The 26,154-nt window shown below is 41.8% G+C and overlaps 1 protein-coding gene across 1 annotated transcript in view; it reads left to right on the top strand.

Moving 5' to 3' along the window:
* The window catches only part of ALMS1 (ALMS1 centrosome and basal body associated protein), a 152,801-nt gene extending 127,592 nt beyond the window's left edge, over nucleotides 1–25,209 (top strand). Inside the window, exons 18-24 of the mRNA XM_036334116.1 lie at nucleotides 13,137–13,257; nucleotides 14,887–15,090; nucleotides 15,330–15,556; nucleotides 17,474–17,657; nucleotides 19,106–19,169; nucleotides 23,957–24,056; nucleotides 25,054–25,209. Of these exons, the coding sequence (XP_036190009.1) occupies nucleotides 13,137–13,257; nucleotides 14,887–15,090; nucleotides 15,330–15,556; nucleotides 17,474–17,657; nucleotides 19,106–19,169; nucleotides 23,957–24,056; nucleotides 25,054–25,098 (945 nt within the window). The 3' untranslated portion in view covers nucleotides 25,099–25,209. The remainder of the gene's footprint in view (nucleotides 1–13,136; nucleotides 13,258–14,886; nucleotides 15,091–15,329; nucleotides 15,557–17,473; nucleotides 17,658–19,105; nucleotides 19,170–23,956; nucleotides 24,057–25,053) is intronic.
* The last annotated feature ends 945 nt before the right edge of the window (nucleotides 25,210–26,154 follow it).

Here is a 26,154-nt window from a genome sequence, read left to right as displayed (position 1 = left end):
AACCTGTATGTCCGGCAATTTTTTACCTGTTACTTGAAGGTTTAAGAGTCAGTAGGAATAGCTGCAGCTGCTGTTCATCCTCCCCTCCTTCCTTTGATGACACCTACTCTTTCTTTGACTCAGTCTTTCTGTGCCTCTCTCTGTATTTATGCAGCCTCTGCAGGCCATGCTTTTCTCTCACTACTGTATCTTTCCATGCTTTCTGCTTTTCTCTATGCCTCTGTACACCCATACTCTGTGCACTGCGCTCTTGCCCTTCCCACCCTACTGTCTTGTCTCACTGTGTCTTGTTTTTCTGGTTACTCCTCCTCTCCTCCCTTTCTCTCATGTTCTTGCTGTGTTCGCCTCTGTGCTCTCTGTGTTTTCTCTCTTACTCCTTCTCCCAACATTCCTTATCTCTTTTTCTCAGCTTCTGGTTGTATACTGGAGTTGAAGAAGGGGGATAGTGTACTATTGTCAGTACAAAAAAAAAGGTCAGGTTTTTTCAGTTTTTGTTCAGGGAAAAAAGTTGGAGATGAATTATTTCTCTGTTTTTTATCTCAGTAATGTCAAATCAAATGTTTACCAGTATTTCTTACATATTTTAATAATATTGGCTGATTTCATATTAGTCTTTACAATTGTGATCATATATGGAGAGAAACAAGTAAAAAGCAGTATCTTGCAACCCAAAGAATACATTTCATGATATACTAAGAAATAAAAAGCAAGATGTAAAACTGTATTTATATTCTAAACATTTTACCTATACATATTCACACACAACTGAATCAAAATAAATATTGACATTATCTTAAAATTATGGGATTCTTTATAAATTTCTATGTCATATTACAAAAAGCATGTGTTTTCTAATAAGCTATTATGGTTGTTTTTGTTTGACATTAATTTAAAAAGTGAGGTAAGCCAAACAGATCAAACACACACAAAATGTTAGTTATGAGCTGGAAAGGAGAATCTTCAGGTTTTTCATTGCATTCTAGTTTCTGCCTGAAATTTCTATTGGAATGTCATAATAAATCCTTCTAGAAGCAGAGTAAAATATTAGGATTAGAGAAGTATTGTACACAGTTTCTATGCCAAAGTAAAGTAGGATTTTCTTTTAACTCCATGTGCTAAGGGTTGAGTTAAATGTGCTCCTAGGTTCATGGCCTCTTTTATGTATGTTCCCTGTAATGGATACCTAGGTTGCTGTCAACTCCCGGTACCACAAAACACCACAGTGCACACCCTGTGCATATCCCCTAATGGACCTGTGTGAGACTGTCTTTGGCATATATATCCAGAAGTGGAATCATGGATCATAAGCTAGATGTATACTTACTTTTCCAGTCTCTATTCCTACCTACAATGCATGAAAATTCCTATATTTCCATTTCTAGTTTTGCTGGAAGATTAGAAATACAAGTTCATATACTATGGGAAGGTAGGGGTTTTCTTTGTTGGTGGTTTTTTGTGTGTTGTTTTTATTAAATGTTACTTGTGTTGAGAATCTATCTTAACCCCACTTTGTAATTTCCAAGAGAGGAGAGAGTCTTTTAGAGACATCCAAAATTACTGCTGTCCTTTTTTTTTCCTGTTTGGTAGTTTTTTTAAAAAAATCCTTATTGTTGAAAGTATTACAGGTGTCAGCTTTTCTTTCCCCATTGACCCCTTCTAGCCCTCACCTGCCCCCACCCCAGGCCTTCACCACACTATTGTCTGTGTCCATGGCTTATGCACATATGCATACAGGTTCTTTGATTAATCTCGTCTACTACTGTCCTTTGAACCAGGCTACAAACATTTGTTCATTCATCTAGACATAATATAGAATGTGATAACATTTTAAGAGTGGGATACTTGAATTGCTTTTCTTTGATTTTTACATAATAATAGATAAAAGATGTAGAAGATTTTAATACCCATATTTACAAGCATGATTTAAAATGTCTACATAAAACTTCATTTCCAAAGCACAGCATCTACAGTTGTTCCAAATGCCCACTTGGCATATTTTTAAAAAGTAATTGTACATTTAGACAAAATGTTGATAAATCCCAAAAGTGGAAGATTTATAAGCTCTTACTTTCTTTTTTTTTTTTTTTAATATATTTTTTATTGATTAAGATCCTTGTCCCCACGTTACCCTCTACCCCCGCCCCCGCTCATGCCCTCACCCCCCCGTTGTCCATGTCCATTGATTAGGCCTATATGCTTGCATACAAGTCCTTTGGTTGATCTTTCCCCCTTACCCCCACCCTCCCCTACCTTCCCTCCAAGGCCCGACAGTCCAATCAATGCCTCTCTGTCTCTGGATCAGTCCTTGTTCATCAGTTTATGTTGTTCATTATATTCCACAAATGAGTGAGATCATGTGGTATTTATCCGCTCTCCAGTTCCATCCATGCTGTGGCAAATGGTAAGAGTTCCTTTTTCTTCTTCCTCTTTTTAAAGAATACCTTTCAGCATTTCATATAATGCTGGTTTGGTGGTGATGAACTCCTTTAGCTTTTTCTTATCCGTGAAGCTCTTTATCTGACCTTCTATTCTGAATGATAGCTTTGCTGGATAAAGTAATCTTGGTTGCAGGTTCTTGCTATTCATCACTTTGAATATTTCTTGCCACTCTCTTCTGGCCTGCATGGTTTCTGTTGAGAAATCAGCTGACAGTCGTATGGGTACTCCCTTGTAGGTAACTGACTGTCTTTCTCTTGCTGCTTTTAAGATTCTCTCTTTGTCTTTTGCTCTTGGCATTTTAATTATGATGTGTCTTGGTGTGGTCCTCCTTGGATTCCTTTTGTTTGGGGTTCTCTGCGCTTCCTGGACTTGTAAGTCCATTTCTTTCACCAGGTAGGGGAAGTTTTCTGTCATTATTTCTTCAAAAAGGTTTTCAATATCTTGCCCTCTCTCTCCTTCTGGTACCCCTATAATTCTGATGTTGGTACGCTTGAAGTTGTCCCAGAGGTTCCTTACACTATCTTCATATTTTTGGAATCTCTTTTCTTTTTTCTTTTTCGGTTGGGTATTTTTTGTTTCTTTGTATTTCAAATCTTTGACTTGATTCTTGGGATCCTCTTGTCTGCTGTTGGATCTCTGTAAATTATTCTTTATTTCAGTCAGTGTATGCTTAATTTCTAGTTGGTCCTTTTTCATGTCCTCCATGGTCTCCCTATACTTATTGAGGGATTCATTAAATTTATTGGCGGTTTCCATAAAATTCTTGAAAAACCTTATAAACGTGGCCTTGAACTCTATATCCAGTCGTTTGCTTTCCTCCATTTCTGCCATTTGTGACCTGTTTCTTTGTCTCCGCATTTTGGCAGCTTCCCTGTGTTGATAGAGTGGCCCTGCGCGCCAGGTGTCCTGTAGGGCCCAGTAGCTCAGCCTCCCCAGTTACCTGGGGTGGACACTCTTGGTGCACTCTTGGTGCCTTGGTTGTTGTAGGATCACTGGGAGGAATTGAACTCCAGGCCAATTGGCTGTGAGAATCAGCTGTGTCTAAAGTGGGAGAACTTCTGTGCTGAAGACACCCTTCTGGGGCAAGACTTGCTTCAGTGGGGCTTTGGTGCTCACTGAGTCTGCTTCCTGAGTGTGTCCCTTATGGATCTGAGGAGTTGCAATCTGGATGGTCCCCCTCTGACCACTGGGTACAGTGGTTCCTGGATCTAAGGAGGTGCTAATTCAGCCTCTGCCTGAGGCCACACAGCAGGAGCCACTAAGAGGCTCAGCTGTGAAGCAATGCAAGCCGCTGCGGGGCCTTGGGCCTTCTCTTGGAAGTTCCGGGTCTGCCTGGCTTGGCTGCAGTTAGGTACATTCACATGCAAAAGCCTCTGCCGCAGCCTGGGTGGGGCGAGGTCTCAGGGAATCCAAGGGCGGGTCAAGGAGCGGTCTGCCTGGCTCGGCTGCAGTTAGGTACATTCACATGCAAAAGCCTCTGCCGCAGCCTGGGTGGGGCGGGGGTCTCAGGGAATCAAAGGGCGGATCAAGGAGCTATGGCTGATTCTCCGCCTGGAGTCGCGGGTCTCAGTGACCTGCTAATTGCTGCAAGCACCTCTGAGGGAAAGCCGCCTTCAAGTTCGCCCGCTGCCGGACAGACCAGCTTCTCCCCGTATGAGTCCTGGGTCCCCAGAGACTTCCCGGAACCGGAGTTCAGAGCAGTCGGGAGCTTGTGATTCAAAAAGACAGCCGCGTCCTCAGGTACCACCCCCTTTCCTCGCGCGCGCGAGCCGCGGTACCTCTGCACTTCACCTCCGCAGCGCCTCTGGCTCTCAGCGTGCTTTTCTTTCCTTCTAGTTGTAGAATTTACACTCAGCCAGCCTTCCTGTTGTTCTTGATGATGTTTGCTCTGTCCTTTGCGGTAATTTTCAATTGTTGTGAGAGGCGGCAATTTCCCGGTGTTTACCTATGCCGCCATCTTAGTTTCTCCAGCTCTTACTTTCTAACCACGATATAGTAACATTGCAACCTTAACAGCTACTATTTTTCACTAAACAGATGAAAACTTAAAAGCATCATTCTAAGGGTAGGAGGCAACACTCTTAAACACTTAATTCACATGGAATTTATTTTTGTGTGCTTAGGTGTGATTTTATTTTTATGTTCAACTAATTGCCAGTAGAGATTTTTAAATAAAGTGATATTCCTAAATTATTAGAAAAATCTAATATTCTTTGGTTAAACTGGACTCTAATCAATTATACTTGGTAATTAATAGCCATGGTTCTTTTAAAATTTCTACTCAAAATAACTGAAATAATATGTGAACACCTTAACAGAATTGGAGAGATCTAAAGAGAAAACTAATTCTGACCAAAATACGAAGCCATTCATTTATTTTTTTAAATATATTTTATTGATTTTTTACAGAGAGGAAGGGAGAGGGATAGAGAGTTAGAAACATCGATGAGAGAGAAACATCGATCAGCTGCCTCCTGCACACCCCCTACTGGGGATGTGCCCGCAACCAAGGTACATGCCCTTGACCGGAATCGAACCTGGGACCCTTGAGTTCGCAGACCGACGCTCTATCCACTGAGCCAAACCGGTTAGGGCTCCCATTTCATTTATTAAACTTGAAGTTAGATCAGAATATACAAGTGAAAATATCTAACAGACATAGGTATATGATTTCATGAGCGTATCATAAGTGAAATAAAGATTTTCGAGTCATCATGTAGAGTCATCATCTTCCTTCATAAATGTTAAAACCAAGAGGAAAGACTTGAGAGAATGCAGAGAAAGTGGGGAGGGAAAGAGGAGGCACTTCCAAAACATAATTAAAAACCTGATAGAAAATCTTTTGGGACCCTTGTCGTCTAGCTTGACCACCCTTTACAAGATTTTCATGATCATTTGTTAACCTAGTTTTTCCCATGTATTAATTGAGGACTTTTGTTTTTTGTTTTTTTCCTACCCCAAGCCTTGTCATTATCTGGGAAACTTTACTATCCTGTTGTTAGTTTCTTGACCTCAGTTAATCATTTTAACCATCCAGTCTTGTGACTATACTTTGAATTTTGGCATCATTCAAAATCATTTCATCTCTGTAGTATTTCCTCATTCATGTAACAAAAGAAAATTTCTGAGGAGCTACTGCATTTTTAATTTTCTGGGGAAGATTTTCCATAGTTATCTACCATACCTGCAGAAATAAAGGACCAGTTCTGAATAATAATTATCACCTGAGTTCCTGCTTTTTATTTAAGCTTTAATCTTGTCTCTAGGAATTGAAACTATGTTAAAGTATTCTTTTGGGGACAGGTACTTTGTGATTGTGTCACCCTTTACTGGTTAGTAAGTTTTATTATTGAAACTACAATTCCACATAACTAAAAACTTTTCACAACAACAAAAAATGTTATTTTGATGACATTGAATATATTTCAAATTTTGACTCTGACTTATCATTGTGTATCTCTGTTCCTAAACTTGAATGGTTATAAATGAATTAACATAAACCCATTCCTCTGGGGGGAAAGCAAAACATCTTGCAGGCACCTGATTACCTGAAGGTCAGCAATAACAATCTACATGAAGAATAGCCATATAGGGTCATATAAGGAAACATGACCTTTTTTCCTATATTAGATATGTTTTCCTATTTCCACCTAAAAAGTAAATTTTTAGTTGAAAAGCTTTTTTTCTTTTTCTGGATCTGATGGTGTCTCTGATCAACAAATACGAGAATGAGTCTCACCTAGATTTTAGTTAAACTAAAACATACAAAGGCCTGAAACATCTCTGAAATGGTGGCAGTTACTTCCTTTTCCCAGTGTAGAGTAAGGCATCAGCAGGTGAGTTTGCTCATAATAATAGAAATTAAAACAAAAACAGCCATGTAGCCCTAACCAGTTTGGCTCAGTGGAAAGAGCATCAGCCTGTGGACTGAAGGGTCCCAGGCTCAATTCTGGTCAAGGGCACATGCCTAGGTTGTGGGCTCGGTCCCCAGTGTGGAGCATGCAGGAGGCAGCCAATCAATGATTCTCTCTCATCATTGATGTTTCTATCTCTCCCTTCCTCTCTAAAATCAATAAAAATATATTTTTGCCTAAACCGGTTTGGCTCAGTGGATGGAGCGTCGGCCTGTGAACTGAAGGGTCCCAGGTTCGATTCCGGTCAAGGGCATGTGCCTGGGTTGCGGGCACATCCCCAGTGGGGAGTGTGCAGGAGGCAGCTGATCGATGTTTCTCTCTCATCGATGTTTCTAACTCTCTATCTCTCTCCCTTCCTCTCTGTAAAAAAATCAATAAAATATATTTTAAAAAAATAAAAAATAAAAATATATTTTTTAAAAAGCCATTATCTCCTTCCAAGACTCTACAACAGCAAGCTTAAACCATGATAGCTGATAATGTCATTTGACTTGTAGTCACCTAAATCTTTATGTATAAGCCCCATTACAGAGAACTGAATGGGCTGATCACACCTGGCTAATCCCAGGCCCTGAGAGATAGGTGATGAGTCATTAGCCTTTCCCATGGACCAAGGAAAGTGGAGTGTTGTGGTTTACCAACAGCATCAGTAAATGACTTTAGCAAAAAATGTTCTACCCCATAGTGGGTTCTCAGTACAAATTGTCATACACAGTGCAGGCCTGTATGTTGCGATTATTGTGAAACTGAAAGTCAACATGGAATGGTTGCATGATTCTGATAGTTTGCACTTGGCCCTAATCATAGAGTGTGTAGTGTTTCAGTGTATCTACAACATCTAGCACCTACATTTTTGTTAGGAATGTCTATTCGTTATTATGTGAAAATGATACTGTTGATAACCTTCCATTGTTCTCATATCTCTGGTTCAGTAACAGGAGATGCAGAACCATAAAGCATGAGAAGCTTTCCCTTTAAATAAGGCTTTGTAATCTACATGTACTTCAGTTGGCCACACATGAATAAATATATTTTTACAGCTTTATTGAATCCTTCACAGGCCATAAAATTCATATTTAAGTATACAATTCATTGGGTCTCAGTGTATGCACAGAGTTGTGCACCATCCCTCTAATTTTAAAACATTTCCGATACACCCAAAAACACCCTGTATATATTAGCAGTCATTTCTCATTTCTCCCACCCCCACCCCAGCTCCTGGCTGTGGTTATTAATCTACTTCCTGCCTATAGATGTTCTTATTCTGGACATTTTATATAAATGGGATCATACAATATGTGCTCTTTTGAGACAGGCTTCTTTCACTTAATGTTCTCTAGGTTCATCTACATTGTAGCATGTATTCCTTTGTATTACCAAACTAGGAGCCCAGTGCACGAATTCCTGCACCTTGAAAGGAACGAGGCTGCAGTGGGCACAGAGGCAAGTCTCGGCCCATTCTCCAAGCCCCCACCCGGCCCCTCCCGCCATGGCCCCCAGTCCGCTATCTGCCAGCAGCCCCACTCCCGCCATTGCTGCTCCCATGTGCTGATGGCACTGACCCTGCTTGCACCTGCTGATGGCACAGAGCAATTGGGGCTGGCTCCAGCAGCAGGAACGAGCAGTGGCTGCTGCCCTGATTGCCCCTTAGGAGCAGGGGGAGGTGGGGAAACCTTCAGGGGCGATCAGGGCTGGCAGCCGCCACTCACACCCACTGATGGTGCTGAGTGATTGGGGCTGGCACTGGCAACAGGTGCGAGGGTTGGGTGGGAATGTGGCATGCAGGAACAAAGAATTTTCAGTAACCACTGGAGGTTCGCCCAATGACAAAACCAGTGCCCCACCTTGGTCTGGCGACCCCGCTCACCTGCTCCACCATCCCATCCATGGCCGACGGCCACCATGTTCCGTGCTCTGCCGCCTGCTGCCAACGCCCACCATGTTCCACATGCTCCCCCTGGTGGTCAGTGCACGTCATAGCAACCGGTTCTGTTCTATCGTTTGGTCTATTAGCATATTAGGGTTTTATATACAGAGACTAGAGGCCCAGTGCACAAAAATTTGTGCACTCGGGGGGGGGGGGTCCCTCAGCCCGGCCTGTGCCCTCTCACAGCCTGGGACCCCTCGAGGGATGACTACCTGCCAGCTTAGGCCCGCTCCCCGGGGGATTGGACCTAAGCTGGCAATCAGACATCCCTCTGGCAGCCCGGGAGCCCTCGAGAGATGTCTGTTTGCCAGCAGGGAGCAGGCCTAAGCTGCAGTCAGACATCCTTAGTGCTGCTAAGGAGGCAGGAGAGGCTCCCACCACCACCACTGTACTGGCAGCCATCAGCCTGGCTTGTGGCTGAGCAGAGCTCCCCCTGTGGGAGTGCACTGACCACCAGGAAGCAGCTCCTGCATTGAGCGTCTGCCCCCTGGTGGTCAGTGTGTGTCATAGTGACCAGTCATTCTCAGTCGTCCTGCTGTTAGGGTCAGTTTGCATATTACCCTTTTATTATATAGGATAATACCATTCCATTATATGAATACACCACATTTTATTTATCCAGCCACCAGTTAATGGACATTTGTATTTCTTTAACTTTTTGGCTATTAACAAAACTTATGTGGACTTTCACGGGCAAGTTTTTGTGTGGACATGTGTTTTGTTTTGTGCATATGCTTAGGAGTGGATATCTGCTGGATTATATATAACTTTATGTTTAACTATTTGAGGAACTACTAAACCGTTATCCAAAGTATTGTCCCCATTTTGCATTTCCACTGCAATGTATGAGAGTTCCAGTTTCTCCACATCCTTGAAAACACTTGCTTTTGTATGTTTTTATTTTCACCATTCTAGAGGGCTAACTAAGTATGTTTTGTTGAAAGGAAATTTATTTTAGATTACTTTCTATTTTTAAATATTAACCTTTTTCTAGGCAGGGACTTACCCTAGAAATGGAAACACACACACCAAGTCTTCTCATGTAATCAGATGTAACTGCGCTTTCACACCAGTGGAGCATATCACGACTGGGTTTGTGCTTCGGAACCAGGAGGTTCAGACTCAGGGTTGGAAGGGACCATCATTAACACTTCTGCCTCACCTGTACCAGAAGGTGCTCCAGCCTCTGCTTCAACAGCTCCTCCACTCAGTGCTCATGGGCAGCTCATCCCATTTGTGTAAGGCTCCAGTTTTTAAAGGATGTAACTTACAAAGATCCAAGATCAGCCTGCATTGATATCCTGGCTCTGTTCCCAGTTTTGCACTCCAAAGGCACAGAAAATAGATCTAATTTTCTACCTCTTGTGTCCCCTCTTCCTTCCCTGAAGTATTTTTATTTTCTTTTGTTTTCTTTCTGATCTTCACTCTTTGAACTATTCCTCCCAGGTCATGCTTTCTACTCCCCTTTTCCAAGATGGCAGCTTTCCTGGGTCTAAGAAGTTTGTCAGTATCGTATTTGTAAACGTCTCTGAACTAAGCATGCTGCATGTACTTCAGATAGAGCGTGTTGACAGATCGATCACCTTCCTCTCTGTGGCTAGAACAGTTCTATGACCTCACATTTTACTCCCGTTGAACTCACCAGAGCCATTAGACCTTTATTGCTACACTCTTCTCTGTAAGGTTTTATTTTATTCTCACTTCTTAAACTAGTTATACAATCACATGATACAAAATTTAAAATCTGTAAAAGAGTATTTGATAGTGTCCTTCCCACTCCTGTTTTGTAAACATTTATTGAAGTATAATTTACATAACATAAAATTTATCTATTTAAAGTGTACAAGTCAATTATTTTTAGTAAGTTTACAGAGTTGTGCAATTATTACCACAATTCCATTTTAGAACATTTCTGTCACCCCAAAAAGGTCCCTTGTACAACTTTTTACAATCAATCTGCATTACAACCCCAGACATTTTTTACCCCACCCCTGCCTTTTCTGGACATCTCATACAAATACAGTCATGTAATATGTAGTGTTTTGCATCTGGCTTCTTTTGCTTAGCACATTTTCAAAGTTCACCCATGTTGTAATTTGTGTCAGTAGTTTCTTTTTATTGGTGATTAGTATTCCATTATATGATAGAGGCCACATTTTGTTTATCCAATTACCAGTTGTTAGACATTTGGATTATTTAATTTGAGGGGATAATATAAATAATGTGCTGTGAACATTTGTGTAAATGTTTTTGTGTGGACAGGCTTTCATTTATTTTGGGGTATGTATCTATGAGTGGAATTGCTGGGTAATGTTAAGTTTATGTTTAATTTTTAAGAAAATGCCAAAGCATTTTCCAAAGTGGCTGTACCATTTTACATTCCCATCAGCAATATGTGAAGGTTCCAGTTTCTCTGCTTCCTTCTCAACACTTGGTATTATCCATCTTTTTTTTTTTATCGTAACTATCCTAGTGGATATAAAGTGATATCATTGTGATTTTTAATTTGCATTTTCCTAATGACTGACGATGTTGAACATCTTTTCATATGCTTATTGGTCACTCATATCTCTTGGGTGAAACGTCTGTCTTTCACCCACATTTAAGTTATATATGTGGGATATCTCACTATTTATTTAGATTGTTAGTTTCTCCCATCAACGGTTTATAGTTTTCAGAGTACAAAGCTTGCCCTTCTGCTAAATTTATTCCTAAATATTTTATTCTTTTTGATGATATTATGAATGGGATTGTTTCCTTGATTTTATTTCCAGTTGCTCGTTGCTAGATATAAAAATACAATGGATTTTTTTCTTATGGATCTTATATTCTGCACTTTAGCTAAACTTTTTTTAATTCTAGTACCTCCTTATGGATTCCTTCATATTTTCTACAGATAGGATCATGCCATCTGCAAATAAAAAGTTTTATATCTCCCTTTCCAACCTGGTTTCTTTTCTTTCATAGGTATTTTATATATTAAAAATCAAATACCTACATATGGTTTGTACCCTTTTTCACAAAAATGGCAGCATACTTTACATTTTGTAAAGTATATAATCTATCTTGAGAATCAGTCTGTTTCAGTACCTAAAGTGTTGCTGCTGCGTTTTCTTTTTTCTTTTACAGTTGCAGAAAAGGTGTAGTGTTTGCTGGTCAGTCACATCTTCTTCACCACCCTTTCTGAGCTTATACTTTTTTTTTTAACATAATAATCTCATAGTTTTGTTTTTTTACTGTTTAGAATGTAAATCATTTGTTCTTTCTAACACTTTGATAATTTCAGATATGTAGTTTCCCTTTCTAGATGGGAAACTGGTGTAGAGAGGTTATGGCTTACTCGAGTAGAAACAGTGAAGGGAAGAGCTGAGACTGGCATAGGTCTTGGGCTTCAGACCCAGAGCTTTTTCTACTGCGTCCAAGTTTCTGCCATTCCTCCTGCCTAACGTGTGGGACTTTGCAGTTAACCTTTGTCTGATTTGGCCTATTATTCCTGTTATTTGGGATTGTGGCAACCATTTAGGCCCTCCCAGATGTGCATTGTAGGGGAGATCTGCTTCCCATATCTCTAATACACTGATATGTAAAATGTTAAGGAATAGCCAGAGTAAACCAAGTGACTGCCGCTCAGAAAGCGCTGAGGAAATGTTTGTGTTGAATGCGAGATCTGTCGCTCAGTAATGGCCTCTTGCTGTGTTGATAAGAATATTATATTACCATTCAGCCCATATTACTCCATTTTGCCCTCAAAGATGTCATGAGAATTTCTGTCATTTGTTCAAATCAAGTACTTACTACAATTCTTTTGTCCGCCAGTTAGTGACCATGTCTGCTAGGGGAAACGAGGCTAACCTGGCAGGGCTTGCTCTGTCTGCCTTACAAGCCCTCGTTGAAGTTATCAGATTGGTGATCCATTCTAAAATATTTCAGGTCATTAGTTTTAAACCCACCAATTACAACATTTCCTGGCCCCAGGCATCTAACATAGCTCCCTCCTCCAGGATTCTGTTGCTAAGTTTCCTGAAGTCCCTGGAATGTAGTTTAGTTTATCTAGCTCAGGGGAGCAAGTACCTGCAGTTTCCTGACTTGGTCTTCAGTTTACCTCTACCAAACCTGCTTAAGGAGATGAGCAAGACGTTCCTTCCCTCCCAGTGAGATTCAACTCATCGTTCTGGGTCAGGGCCACTCCCCAAGGGGATTGTTGCGATAGGCAAGTTTAAGAAATACTATTTTATACTGTATTTATTCAACTGCAGTTTGATAATATTTTTGTCACCCACTAATATTCCACCATCACCTTAAATCCATGAATTTTTCCAACTTTCATTGCTCACGTTGCTCTGAACTTAACTAAAAAGGCCTTTTGGGCTTTTTAATGCTTTTTGCAGCACTCATTCAGGACTTCTCAGGGGCCTTTCAGCTCTGCAGCGTTTACCCTCGTGTGAGTATCTGAGCCTGATCTTAGAAGGCACTCTGCTGCTCATCACCCTCTGTAATTATCCCTGGCCCTCTCCTCTCTCATCAAAACTTAGGCAGGTGTCCAGTCAAAATTTCATTCTGAAGACTGACCAGGCTGATTTTTGGCTAACACCTTCTTCCATTTTCTCAAGTCCTAGGAATATACCCAGTTTGTCTGTTTGTCTGTGTGTTGTCTCACCTTCAGGAAACAGCTCAAGCCCTTATTCAACCACAGCAGCATTCACCTCCCTGTCATGAATCCTGTGGTAGCGTGCTCATCTCAGCAGTTTGAATTGGTTAAGAAAGGGCTCTCTTTGGTTGGTGACTATTTTCTTATTCTCTGGGTAATTGTGCCATTGACTGCAGGTAATGACAACAGGGTCTCTTATTTTTTCTAGGTGGTAAACCATATGATTTCTTCTGACTCTGTTTCGTCTTCTACCAGTAATTTCTGGAGCTCAAACTCTACCCTTTGCGACAAACAAAATGTACATATGTTAAACAAGGGCGTGCAAGCAGGTAAATTACTTGAATTTAAACATTTCTTTCCACTAAAATACAAGTAGCTCTTAAATATAAGATACTCGGCATGATACTAAATGAAGATTAATACTATACTCAAATGTCATACTCACCTATCAGATTGGCAAAAATCTAAGCTTCATACCAAGTATGTGGGCAAGAGTCTAAAGAAGTAAGTGCTCTCATACATTCTAGTGGGAGTATAAGTTGGAAGTATAACCCCTATGACAGGCAATTTGGCAATTTCTATCAAAATTTCTTTCACCCTCACTTTGACTTTTGGAATTTAGCCTTTAGATATACTGTGCATTATATGTGCAAAATGACAAGTGTGTAGAATTAACCACATAGTTAATTGAAGTATTGTTTAGCAGAAAATAAAATGCAACTTATATGTTCATCAATAGCCAAATGGTTAAAGAAATTACTGTACATCTATATAATGAAATCCTACTTAGGATGACAAAGTTCTCTCTACCAATATGGTAAAACAGCCGTGGGCAAACTACGGCCCACGGGCCAGATCCGGCCGGTTTGAAATGAATAAAACTATTGAAATAAAAGACCGTACCCTTTTATGTAATGATGTTTACTTTGAATTTATATTAGTTCACACAAACACTCCATCCATGCTTTTGTTCCGGCCCTCCGGTCCAGTTTAAGAACCCATTGTGGCCCTCGAGTCAAAAAGTTTGCCCACCCCTGTGGTAAAATCTCCACGGCATATAATTAAAAAGAAAGGATAAGGTACAGAACAGTGTATAGCATGCTACTACATGTATTTAAAAAATAAGGAAGAGCCCTGGCTGGTGGTTCAGTGGTTAGAGCATCAGCCCAAGCACCAAATGTCTTGTGTTCGACTCCTGGTCAAGGGCACATGCCTGGGTTGCAGGTTCAATCCAGTGTATGGCAGGCAACCAATGGGTATCTCTCACATCAGTATTTCTTTCTCTCTCATCCCCTCCTCCCACTCTCTCTCAAAATCAATGGAAAAATACCCTCTGGTGAGGATTAAAATAAATAAATAAATAAATAAATAAATAAATAAATAAGAGAATTGTTTGAATGTACACAGAAGATTCTCTGGAATAATGGGGTTATGAACTGGGTGAATGGAGAATAGGAGTGGGAAGGATACTTTTCATTTTATACCTTTTTATATCTTTTGATTTTATAAAACAAAAATAAACTTCTGCATTGACTTTTTCTTTCCCAAGTCATGCCTTTACATCTGTCAACCTCTTCCTTACCTAGGTGACTTCCAGGAGGACTAGAAGCATTTTCTGTCTTTCTCACTTGGGATCAGAACTGAATCTATATTAATAGTTCTTTCCTTCTAATATCTAAACTGACTCAGATAAAAACCCTTCTCTTGTCCCCCCTCCCTTCCCTCTCCCCCTCTCTTCTTCTCCCTTCCCTTTTTCTTCTTCTCTTTTCCCTCCCTTTCTCCCTCTACCACCTTTCCTCCCTTCCTCTCTTCCCCCTTACACACTCCAACCCACCCAACAAAGGCCATAGCCTGCATTTTTGAAGCCTTAAAAACTTTTCATTTACTTATTTGAATATATTACCTGCCAACTAAGTCTCAAGGCTGCTCCCAGAGACATCTGTGATCTTTCCCCTCAGGAAACTTGGAGATTGTGAATGGTGTCAAAAAAACCACTCGAGATGTTGGGGTGATTTTCCCAACTCCAAGTTTTAGGGAGGTTAAAGTGGAAGAGGACAGTGATGTGACTTCTTGGTCAGAAGAAAAGGTAGAAGAAGAAAAGCTCCTTACCAGAAATCTTGGAGACAAGAAGTTAAAGAAGAACAAGCAGAGTTGCTGTGAAGGTCAGTTTCTAATTCCCGGTTTTATAGCAGAAAAGCTGTGCTTGGATTCTTTTTTCTAAATGACCCTGTGTTGACCCCATCTCCACCCCCTGCACTACAGTTACAGAGTCATTCCTGCAGTTAAGCAGACTCCTGGGCATCATGATGGCCTCTAACAGCTAAATCTGCTGAGAGCCTATTTTATGCACATGTCTCTGAGAAATATGAAAAATCTCCTTTCTTAAAAATATTTCCTGTAGAAGTTTCATGGTTTGTTCCTGTGGAAAATGTGAAGTCTGGTCCTAAGAAGGAAAACTTCAATCATCGTGGCCCTGGTATCGCCTGGTTTGCACCGATAACCAACACCAAACCCTGGAGGGAACCACTGCGGGAGCAGAACTGGCAGGGCCAGCACACGGCCAGCCACACGTCCCTGGCAGGCCCAGGCGGAAGCCCACTGAAGCCACTGGTGAAAGCAACCTTACAGGTACAGGGACATCGAGTGCATTTTAGCCCTGTGTTTCAGGGGGGAAAAGGGGTGAGGTACAAAGAAATTAAATCTGTGACTTGGCCTTCAGAAGCACAGTCATGTGACCCTCATTTCTAGCACCACCAGAGTTCATCTGTTCTCGCTCTCATCATTAATCAAAGGCTGCCTTATGCCTTACTCTGTTAACCATTTTAAATCATGCATCACCCTCAGCATCCGGAGACAAGGCAGTAGAAGGAAGGATGTCGTGACACCACTGCTTATTGGGTTTATAGACACATGTTGGCCTGGAAGTCTCATGTTGGCTCAGCCTTATATTTGTTCCTCCAGAACTCCTACTGCTATATAACATGGGGTTTAAAGGGCACTAAGTCTCTTTATTTGTTGTTTGGGAGCTACAGGAAATGTTATTTAATGGTGTACAGGGTGAGGCAAAAGTAGGTTTACAGTTGTTCCTATGGCAAATAATACAATAGTTAACAAATAACAATACAAGAATAAACTGTCGTGTACCAACAACTGTAAACCTACTTTTGCCCCACCCTGTATTTGAAGGGAAATTTAATATAGCACAATGGGCCAAGCTCCATTCTATCTGGGAGAGTTGTAATTGCCACATCTTAGCTCTTGGCTTATTCCTAAGGCATTTCTGTGATCCCTCTGATTTCCCTACTGGAACTCTCCCGCACAGAGAGTTTGTTAGATTATTCTATATAATAAAAGCCTTATATATACTAAGTGTCCGGTCATCTGTTCAACCAAAGTGTAATATGCTAATGATATGCTAAGGCCACTCAACCACTCTATGACGTGTACTGACCACCAGGGGACAACAGTCGACCAGTCACTATGACGTTCACTGACCACCAGGGGGCAGATGCTCCGACTGGTAGGTTACCTTGCTTCTGGGGTCCAGCCGATCAGGACTGAGCGAGATGGGCCAGACACGCCCTGGAGCCCTCCCATGGCCCCTCCCCAGCTGGCCAACCTCCCGCGTCCCTCCCCAGCCCCGATCATACACCAGTGGGGTCCCTCGGCCTGGCTTGCACCCTCTCGCAATCCGGGACCCCTCAGGGGATGTCGGAGAGCTGGTTTCAGCCCAATCCCGTAGGCCATTGGTGCACAAATTTGTGCATGGGCCTCTAGTCCTATACAGTGGGGCCTTGACTTACGAGTTTAATTTGTTCCATGACGGAGCTCATAACTCAAATTACTCATATGTCAAATCAACAGTGAATGAGTGAGACACGTGATGCTGGGCTGATGTTGTGGCGTTCACTGTGACATTCGCTGCACCAGCTAGCGGTGGGGTATCTGAAGCTGGCTCATAACCCAAATTTTAGCTCGCTACTCAAAGCAAAAAATCGGCCGAGAGATGGCTCGTATCTCGAAAAACTCGTTAGCCTGGACACTCGTAAGTCAAGGCCCCACTGTATAATAAACAGGTAATATGCAAATCGACCTAATAGCAGAACAATCAGTTGCTATGATGCACACCGACCACCAGGAGGCAGACACTCAACACAGGAGCTGCCCCCTGGTGGTCAGTGCGCTCCCACAGGGGGAACGCCGCTCAGCCAGAAGCCAGCTCATGGCTGGCGAGTGCAGCGGTGGCGGGAGCCTCTCCCACCTCCATGACAGCGCTAAGGCTGTCCGACTGACTGCTTGGGAGCGGACCTAAGCTATCAGTTGGACATCCCCTGAGGGCTCCCGGACTGCAAGAGGGCGTGGCCGGGTTGAGGGCCCCCCCTGCATGAATCTTGTGAACCAGGCCTCTAGTTTTCAATAATAGAATAGAATAGAAAATAGCTTTAGAAATAGACTCTTTAAATCTGTTGGTCAGGTCCTGTTTTTCTATGCCCTTAGAGAGCAGACTGCATCATTAATGTGAGGATGGGGGCTTTTTCTCCTCAGGAATCACTTCTGTTTCACAGACCTGACTTCATCTCCCGCTCTGGGGAGCGGATAAAACGCCTGAAGTTAATAGTCCAGGAGAGGAAGCTACAGAACGTGTTACAAAGTGAGCGGGAGACGCTGTTCAACACTGGGCGAGAATGGCAGGGCCAGGGGGACGCCGTGCACCTGTTTTCTAAGAGAGGTACATGCTGCACTTTCCTTTCCTGGGTACAGAGGTCAAGGTCTGCTTTTGTTTTCTTCTTTCTAAGGTCTGCTTCTTGCTGGGAGAAGCACTGCTCAGCGCCAGGCCAGTTACATGGACAGACAGACAGACAGACAGACAGACTTCTTTGCTTGCTGAGACTTACATCTCCTGAGGTCACAGAACCCAGTTTAGCTCTTAGTACTTTCTTTTTTTTTTTTTTTTTTAAATATATTTTATTGATTTTTTACAGAGAGGAAGGGAGAGAGATAGAGAGTTAGAAACATCGATGAGAGAGAAACATCGATCAGCTGCCTCCTGCACATCCCCCACTGGGGATGTGCCCGCAACCCAGGTACATGCCCCTGACCGGAATCGAACCTGGGACCTTTCAGTCCGCAGGCCGACGCTCTATCCACTGAGCCAAACCCATTTCGGCAGCTCTTAGTACTTTCATGATCCAAATGAACCCAGTTACTCTTGCCCTATCACTGCATCTTAAAAACGAGAGTGTACAGTAAGAAAGTGTTTTTATAAACAATCTCTGTGTCTGTGAGCAAGTTAGTTCCAAAAGTAGTATTATGTTTGTTCATTTCTTTCGTTAAAGAGGGGGCTGATTTCAGGCTTGTCTACTTCATAGGGTGGCAATAATAATAATAATAATAATAATAGAAGTAGTAGTGTTAGTAATTAAAATAATAGTTATGGCCTGGCCAGCATGGTTCAGTGGTGAGCGTCAACCTATGAACCAGGAGATCACGGTTCAGTTCCTGGTCAGGACACATGCCTGGGTTGCAGGCTCGATCCCCAGTGTGGGGCGTGCAAGAGGCAGCTGATCAATAATTCTCTTTCATCATTGATGTTTCTATCTCTCTCTCCCTCTCCTTTCCCCTCTGAAATCAATAAAAATATATTGAAAAATAAAAAGTAATAATTATGTAGCCCTTATGTTTTACTCAGACATTGTTGGCATTTAATATTTACAATACTTCCTGAGGTAGATCCTATTAATACCCCTATTTTAGAGATGAGAAAACAAAGGCTAAGTGATTAAGTACCTACTAAGCTTGAGGTTTGAACCCAGGTGGGCTGGCTCCAGAATCAGTGCTCTTCACAGTTATGCTCAGGTGTAAGATGAAAGCAATATTTGAAAGCTGTGAAAACTCTATAAAGTACCCAACACTTTCATCACATTACCTGTAAACGGGGCAGTGTATCAATTCCTAGTCTAGACTGTGCCACAGTGTTGTGCCTTCAGGAGACTTAGGCTGCTGTCACAGTTATCACAGTTTAACCTTGGCCTTGGCCTTCACCGTTGGTGACCACCTAGCACTGTCAGCTCATAGTAGGACCTCAGAGTCCTAGCAACTCTGTCCCACAGCTCTTGCATACCACACCCTTCCTTGTTATGTCACTATTCACTGTAAACCCCTTTTTCTCTTGCTTAGGTTTCCTGGCTGCCCAGAAGTATAAGCCTGTTGGAAAGAAGGAAATGATTCAGAGGTCTAAACGGTAAGGCCAAAAGAATAAGAGTAATTAGAGAAGTGCAAATCAGGCCAGCAAGTACTCAAGAACTCTGGCTTGCCTTCAGAATAAAGGCATTCTGCTCAAGTTAAAACATAAAAAATTAGTTGTGAAAGTAGTTCCTCATGTATGACACTAAAAAAGAGAAGAATAGGTAGCAGATCATGCTATGAATGACTCATCTACCAAAGATAGAAAGAGCCCTGGCCGGTTTGGCTCAGTGGATAGAGCGTCGGCCTGCGGACTCAAGGGTCCCAGGTTCGATTCCGGTCAAGGGCATGTACCTTGGTTGCGGGCACATACCCAGTGGGGAGTGTGCAGGAGGCGGCTGATCGATGTTTCTCATCGATGTTTCTGACTCTATCCCTCTCCCTTCCCTCTCCCTTCTTCTCTGTAAAAAATCAATAAAATATATTTTTTAAAAAAAAGATAGAATTCCCACTAATTTGTGTGCCTTAGTCAAGCTCATCCTTATTAGAAACCTAAATATAGAGTATTTTGAAATATTTATTTGGGGCCTTACCTTTATCCAGGCCATCCTGTTTCTAGAAATCTATTCAATACAGTGAGAAATAATGGAGTATTGTCCAATACACATTAAGTTAAGCTTGAAAAAAAGTTAGGTTTCAGAAGCACGTGTACATGCCACTATTTATAGTCTTTAAAAATAAGTATCTGGGCTTCTGTAGAGGCAAACACTTTATATGCATAGGATATCTCTGGAAGGGACCACAAAAAACTGATAATAGTGGTTGCCTTTGGGAAAAAGAACTGAGTGACTGGGTAGGAGAAAGACTAATTTTTTGCCTTTATATACTTTTTTAATTTTGTGTCATTGTGTGTGTTAGCCACTCATTAGAGATATGCATTTATTGATCATGAGAATGCCATGGAATAACTAAATTAAGAGTTACCATTTAGGCCAGTGATGGTGAATCTTTTGAGCTCGGCATGTCAGCATTTTGAAAAACCCTAATTTAACTCTGGTGCCATGTCACATATAGAAATTTTTTGATATTTGCAACCATAGTAAAACAAAGATTTATATTTTTGATATTTATTTTATATATTTAAATGCCATTTAACAAAGAAAAATCAACCAAAAAAATGAGTTCGCGTGTTCGCCATCACTGATTTAGGGGTTCATTAGCTACCTCCTTAAATAAGAACAGTTTTATAGCCAGTAGAATGCTTGAAAACAGTTTATCTTAGATGTTTAAAGCATTCTTCCTAAAATTTTGTTTTTACTCTCCATTTAGTAAACCCTTTCCTTATAGGTACTTCAAAGGGATGCTTTAGTCACGGAGTTCTTGAAGTGTGGTTGTAGACCTCTGGGATTTGCTGAGACCCTTTCAGGGGATTTGCCAGGTCAAAATGAATCTTAAAATAATACTAGAATGTTATTGCCTTTTCAGCGTGTTGACATTTGCACTGATGATGCAAAAGTAATGGGGGAGGAATAAAACTGCTGGTGCCTTAACACTATTTGAGACTGTGCTGGTCTAGAAGGTTTTGTTTTGTTTTCTTTTAATCCTCACCCAAGGATATTTTTTCCGTTGATATCTATAGAGAGAGTAGAGTGGAAGGGAGGTAGAGGGGTGGAGAGAGAGAAATAGTGATGTGAATCACATCAATTGGTTTCCTACTGCACTTGCCCCGACCGGGGCCAGGGATCGAGATCAAGCCTGCAACCAAGAAAGATGCCAACAGACGCTCTAACGTCTGAGCAATACTGGCCAGGGCAGAAAGCTTTGTATTTTTTACAGCCACATGCCAGCAGTGTAAGGGAAGTACACGCAGAGCACTTGCTGCGTGCAAGACCAGTGACTGGTTCGAGGAAGAGCACTCACACCGAGGTTTGTGGAGCGAGCTGAGGTAGAGCACAGCTTTGACTTGAAGGAATGGTGGATAAACTGATTATTCCGCCTTGGGCCTATGGCAGACTTTTTCTTGAAAATGAAGAAGTGAGTCTGTCACTTCAAGGAAAACAGCTGACAGTATTTACTGCCAAAGAGAAAATTTGAGCTTTCAAGCAAAGAATCAAATTCTAGAAAACTTGGTCTACCACTCTATGGTTGACTACCTCCCAGTACTGAGACTTTTCTGATATCAGCAATGATATTAACAAGTAAGATGTTATTATATAAGTAAATATGTCAGCATTTGGAAGCTCTGCATAAGTCACTGGGCCAGTATTCTCCCAATGACTGTTGCATTGTGTTACAAAATCAGGCTTGGATAGACGATACATTCAAAGTGCAAGGTAGACTGGTAACCTCTGTTTATATGAGAGTACAAAAGTTCGTTGATATGGTTTTAGATTCCACATTGCAACTACTTTTTTAGAAACTACCACTTGTCAAGTTTTGGTGTAGTATCAAGAAAATCAGCAATTATCTGAAAAGAATATTAAAATACTTCTCTCTTGTCCAACTACATATGTGTGTAAACTGGATTTTTTAAAATGTATCTTTTAACTAGAACAGTATATTACAACAAATGTAATACAGAAGCAGATGTAAAAATCTAGCTGTCTTTTATTAAATCAGACATTAAATATTTATAAAATATAGTTTTACAAAATATGTAAAACAGTTCCACTCTTACTAAACATTTTAGTTTTGGAAAACATATTTATTATATGTGTTAGCATGCAACAGGCTTATTAGTTTTATTTTTAAGTGAATTAAGAAATAAGTACTTTTGCCCTAGCTGGTTTGACTCAATGGATAGAGTGTCGGCCTGAGGACTGAGGGGTCCAGGGTTCCATTCTGGCCAAGGGCACATACCTCGGTTGCAGGCTCCTCCCTGGACTGGGCCCTGGTCGGGGCTCGTGCAGGAGGCAACCAATCAATGTGTTTCTCTCACATCGATATTTCTCTCTGTCTCTCCCTCTGTCTTCCACTCTCTAAAAATCAATGGAAAAATATGCTCAGGTGAGGATTAAAAATAAGAAATAAATACTTTTAAAATGTTCAGTTTTAATTTCTAATACAGTAGATCTCAATAGATAAAATTCACATTGACCAATATTGGCCTCAAGCTTTATGAGTATAAAGGGGCCCTAGCCAGCTTGGCACACTGGATAGAGCGTCAGCCTAGGGACTGAAGAGTCCCGGGTTCGATTCCGGTCAAGGGCATGTACCTTGGTTGCAGGCACATCCTCAGTGGGGGGTGTGCAGGAGGCGGCTGAAAATGTCATATATGAAAACGTTACCACAATAAGATTAGTTAACATGATTACCATTTTGTTGTTGTTATGCTGAGAGCATTAAAGCTCTACTCTCAGAACAACTTTCAAGTATACAGTACCGTATTGTTAACTAGAGTCACTTTGCTGTACATAGGTCCCAGGAACTTTTTCATCTTATAACTGGAAGTTTGTGCCCTTTGACCAACATCTCCCCATTGTCCCATCCCCTCATCCCTTGGCAACCATCATGCTGTTCTCTGTTTCTGAGTCTGATGTTTTTAGATTCAACACATAGGTGAGATCACACAGTTTCTGACTTATTTAACTTAGTATATTGCTCTCAAGGTCCATCCATGCTGTTGTAAATGGAAGGATTACCTTTTTTGTGGCTGAATAATACCCCATTTTATATTTTTATAAATATGTGTGTGTTTGTATATACATATATGTCGTTTTATTTATTCATTCATCCATTGATGGATACTTAGGTTGTTTCCATGTCTTCACTTCTGTAATAACCCTGCAGTGAATATGAAGGTGCAGCTATCTCTTTGAGATTGTGATTTCATCTCCTTTGGATAAACACCCAGCAGTGTCGTTGCTGGGTCATAGGGTGGTTCTGTGTGTACTGTTTTCCAGAGTAGCCACACCAACCTACGTTTCACTGACAGTGCACAGGGTTCCCTGTTCTCTACATCCTCACCAGCATTTGTTATCTCCCAGTTGTTGTTTTAAGAACAGCCATTCTAACAGGTGTGAGGTGATATTTCATTGTATTTTAATGAACATTAAAATGATATTTTATTGTATTTTAAAGTGTATACTTGTTCCTTTTTTATGCTTTGTAATAATTCCATTATATTCCATCGTCTGTGTAGCTGTTTTTATTAGAAATTTAGATTATTTCTAATTAGAGTACATTTATCAAGTGCATGTTTGACCATGTTCCTCCCCATCCCTGAGAGGACAGAGCCCAGGCTTGCACATTGCAGTGAGGCCCTCCGTACCCACCTGCGTCCCACCTGCTCCCCACACTCTGAGCAGCTTTGACTTGCCCGTGCTCCCTTCTCCTTCCATCCCCTTTCTGCTCCTACTTTTCAAGACCCACCTCAAGCTTAATGTCTTCTCTGGCCCGCCCTGACCTACTTCACTCAGAATAAGTTTCTTCTTTTCCCGTAATACTGTGTCACCTTTTGGAGATGTGACCATGATTGTACTTTCCCCCTATCATTTCCCTTATGTTTAGGCTGCCCCACACTGGGGATTGAGCCTGCAACCCGGGGTATGTGCCCTGACCAAGAATTGAACCCTGACCTCCTGGTTCATAGGTCGACGCTCAACCACTGAGCCACGCTGGCAGGCTAATGTATTTTTCTTTATCTGTCTCCCCTTCCAGATCATAAACACCCCAGGCCAGAGTTCTTTGTGTTCAAGTGTCTAACAGGACGCTGGGCTCATTATGGGCCAGGCTTGTCTGAGGGACTGGATGCCTTGAGAGGGTAGAAGAATGTAGGGAGATTGGTGAGAAGACATCATGTGTCTCTATGGTCTGGTAACCTCACTGCTTTCTGTCTTTCCTAAGGATTTATGAGCAGCTTCCAGAAGTACAGAAAAAGAGAGAAGAGGAAAGGAGGAGACTGGAATATAAGTCGTACCGATTGCGAGCCCAGCTGTATAAAAAGGTCAGTCAGTCCGTCCCAGAGCGGGATTGATCAGGTTTATCAAGGAAGAAAAAACTGAGTGAAACACACCTGACCTGTTTGAATTAACTGCATTTGGGGAGTGAACTTAAGCTCATGATGCGTTGTACTGCTGCTGACATTTGGAAGATAGAGGCACCTCTGACTAGATTTCAAATCTAAAAATAACCAAACCTAAAAAAGGCCCCTTCCAGGCATACATTTGGAAGGAAACCAAATTTCATCCTTAGGGGTCAGTTTAGATGTACGTTATGGTAGAAATGGTCAAATCCAGTAGAATTGTGTTTTTATTCCAACGTCGCAGATGGTAGTTTTATACTTTACAACTCTTTCAAAAGGCTGGAAAATGTCTGTGTAGCTTAAGAGTTGCCAGAGCCTCGACGCCAGCACCATGTCGTGCCCATAGCTCCCCTGGAATCAGTGGTGCTGTGGGTCCCAGAACCTCATAGTCAGGGACACTTGCTAGCGATTTACTCCTTGAGAAATGAAATGGGCTACAGTGCCTAAAGGCCCACATCCTTCATTGTCCTGGTTTCCTTCCCAACCCCCTTACTTCACCCAAGAGGACGCTGCAAGTCAGAAACCAAAAGACGCATTCATCCCAGACCGCCGTGGGTGGAAAATGCCTCTGGAGCACATCCAGAGTCCGGGCCGGGCCTGCTCAAGTGCGGAGGCCCCGGCACTGCATCAGGCTCTCACTGTGCTTGTGTGTTTGCGAACTGATGGAAGGATTAGTCTATCAGGATTATAGAGTATCTGCATCGATACAGAAATAATAGATAATGATTATAGATCATCTTCCCTAAACAATGCAGGAAGTATTTTTCATATAATTACCATAGTTTCTGTAGCTGGGGAAGGTAAACAAGGTTTGGGCAGAACCCCACTGGTGTTCAGTGCCATGTCCGCGGGAAGGAGTGCCTGTCTGCCTGGTCACAAGGGTTGCTAACTTCTTTCCTGCCTGTCTTTTCTTCCACAGAAAGTGACCAATCAACTCTTGGGGAGAAAAGTTCCCTGGGACTGACATAAGATTATTTTCTTCAGAGCCGTGGAATTTTATTTTATCAACCTGAAGAAGCGTAACCCTTACCTTTTGAGTCTGGTTCAATAAAACAAACTCTTTGTCCATGTGTAATTTAGAAGTAGTAACCTTCTAAAGAGTCCAGGGCACAGTGGTAAGATTATTAATGTTTTGGGAGCAATACTTTCTTTACAGTGGCCTTGCCCACAGGAGTGTTTGTTATAACATTATTATTTCTTATTCTAGATAAGAGTCCCTTTTTGTTTGCGTTTTTATACTTTTAGGAAATAAATAACTTCTTTTTTTTATATTCTTATTGACTTCGCGTAAAACAAGCCATAGAGGGTCATTTCTTTCCCATCTGGAGCTGTGCCATGTCTCCCCTGAAGTGCGTGGGGAGCCGCAATCTAAAATGGTCAATCAAGGGAAATGGGCTGTGAGGCTGAAATGTGGCCCTTTTTTTGGAAACACAGGGGACAGGCCAAGAGCCCTGTCATGGGCTTTGTGGAGAGGGTGTCTGTACCCTCCGGGCAGACCCAGAGACTCCAGCAGACATAGGCATCTCAGGTCTAAAACTCCCCTTAGTCTCATCGCAGCTGCCCTGGGAGCTATAGGCTGGGAAGAAAGGCCACTATCCTTTGGTGAATTTTCTTCCACCCACCCCCTTGTTTGCAGGATTAAAGCCTCAGAGCATTTATCGTCTCACATGGAACCAGTGCTTATAATCTGGAAAACCACTTCTGAAAAGCAGGAGTTAATATATGTGATAATGAAAAAAAAATTATATACACACACACACACACTGAGTGACCAGATAATTATGACCACCCCATCAGTACTTCATTGGGCCACCTTTTGCCTTCAATACTGCAGTGATTCTTCTTGGCATTGACTCCACGAGATGTTGAAAGGTGATGCGAGGAATCTGACACCATGCCTGATGAATAGCACCTGTCCAGTTCTGTGAGATTTGATGCTTGTGGAACCAGCTGCCTGATGGCTCTTTTAACTTTGTCCCACAAATGCTCAATTGGATTGAGATCTGGTGATTGTGGGGGC

This window comes from Myotis myotis, unplaced genomic scaffold (genome assembly GCF_014108235.1).
Source record: "Myotis myotis isolate mMyoMyo1 unplaced genomic scaffold, mMyoMyo1.p scaffold_m19_p_14, whole genome shotgun sequence".
Classification (NCBI taxonomy): domain Eukaryota; kingdom Metazoa; phylum Chordata; class Mammalia; order Chiroptera; family Vespertilionidae; genus Myotis; species Myotis myotis.
This window is presented reverse-complemented; position numbering and strand designations above follow the sequence as displayed.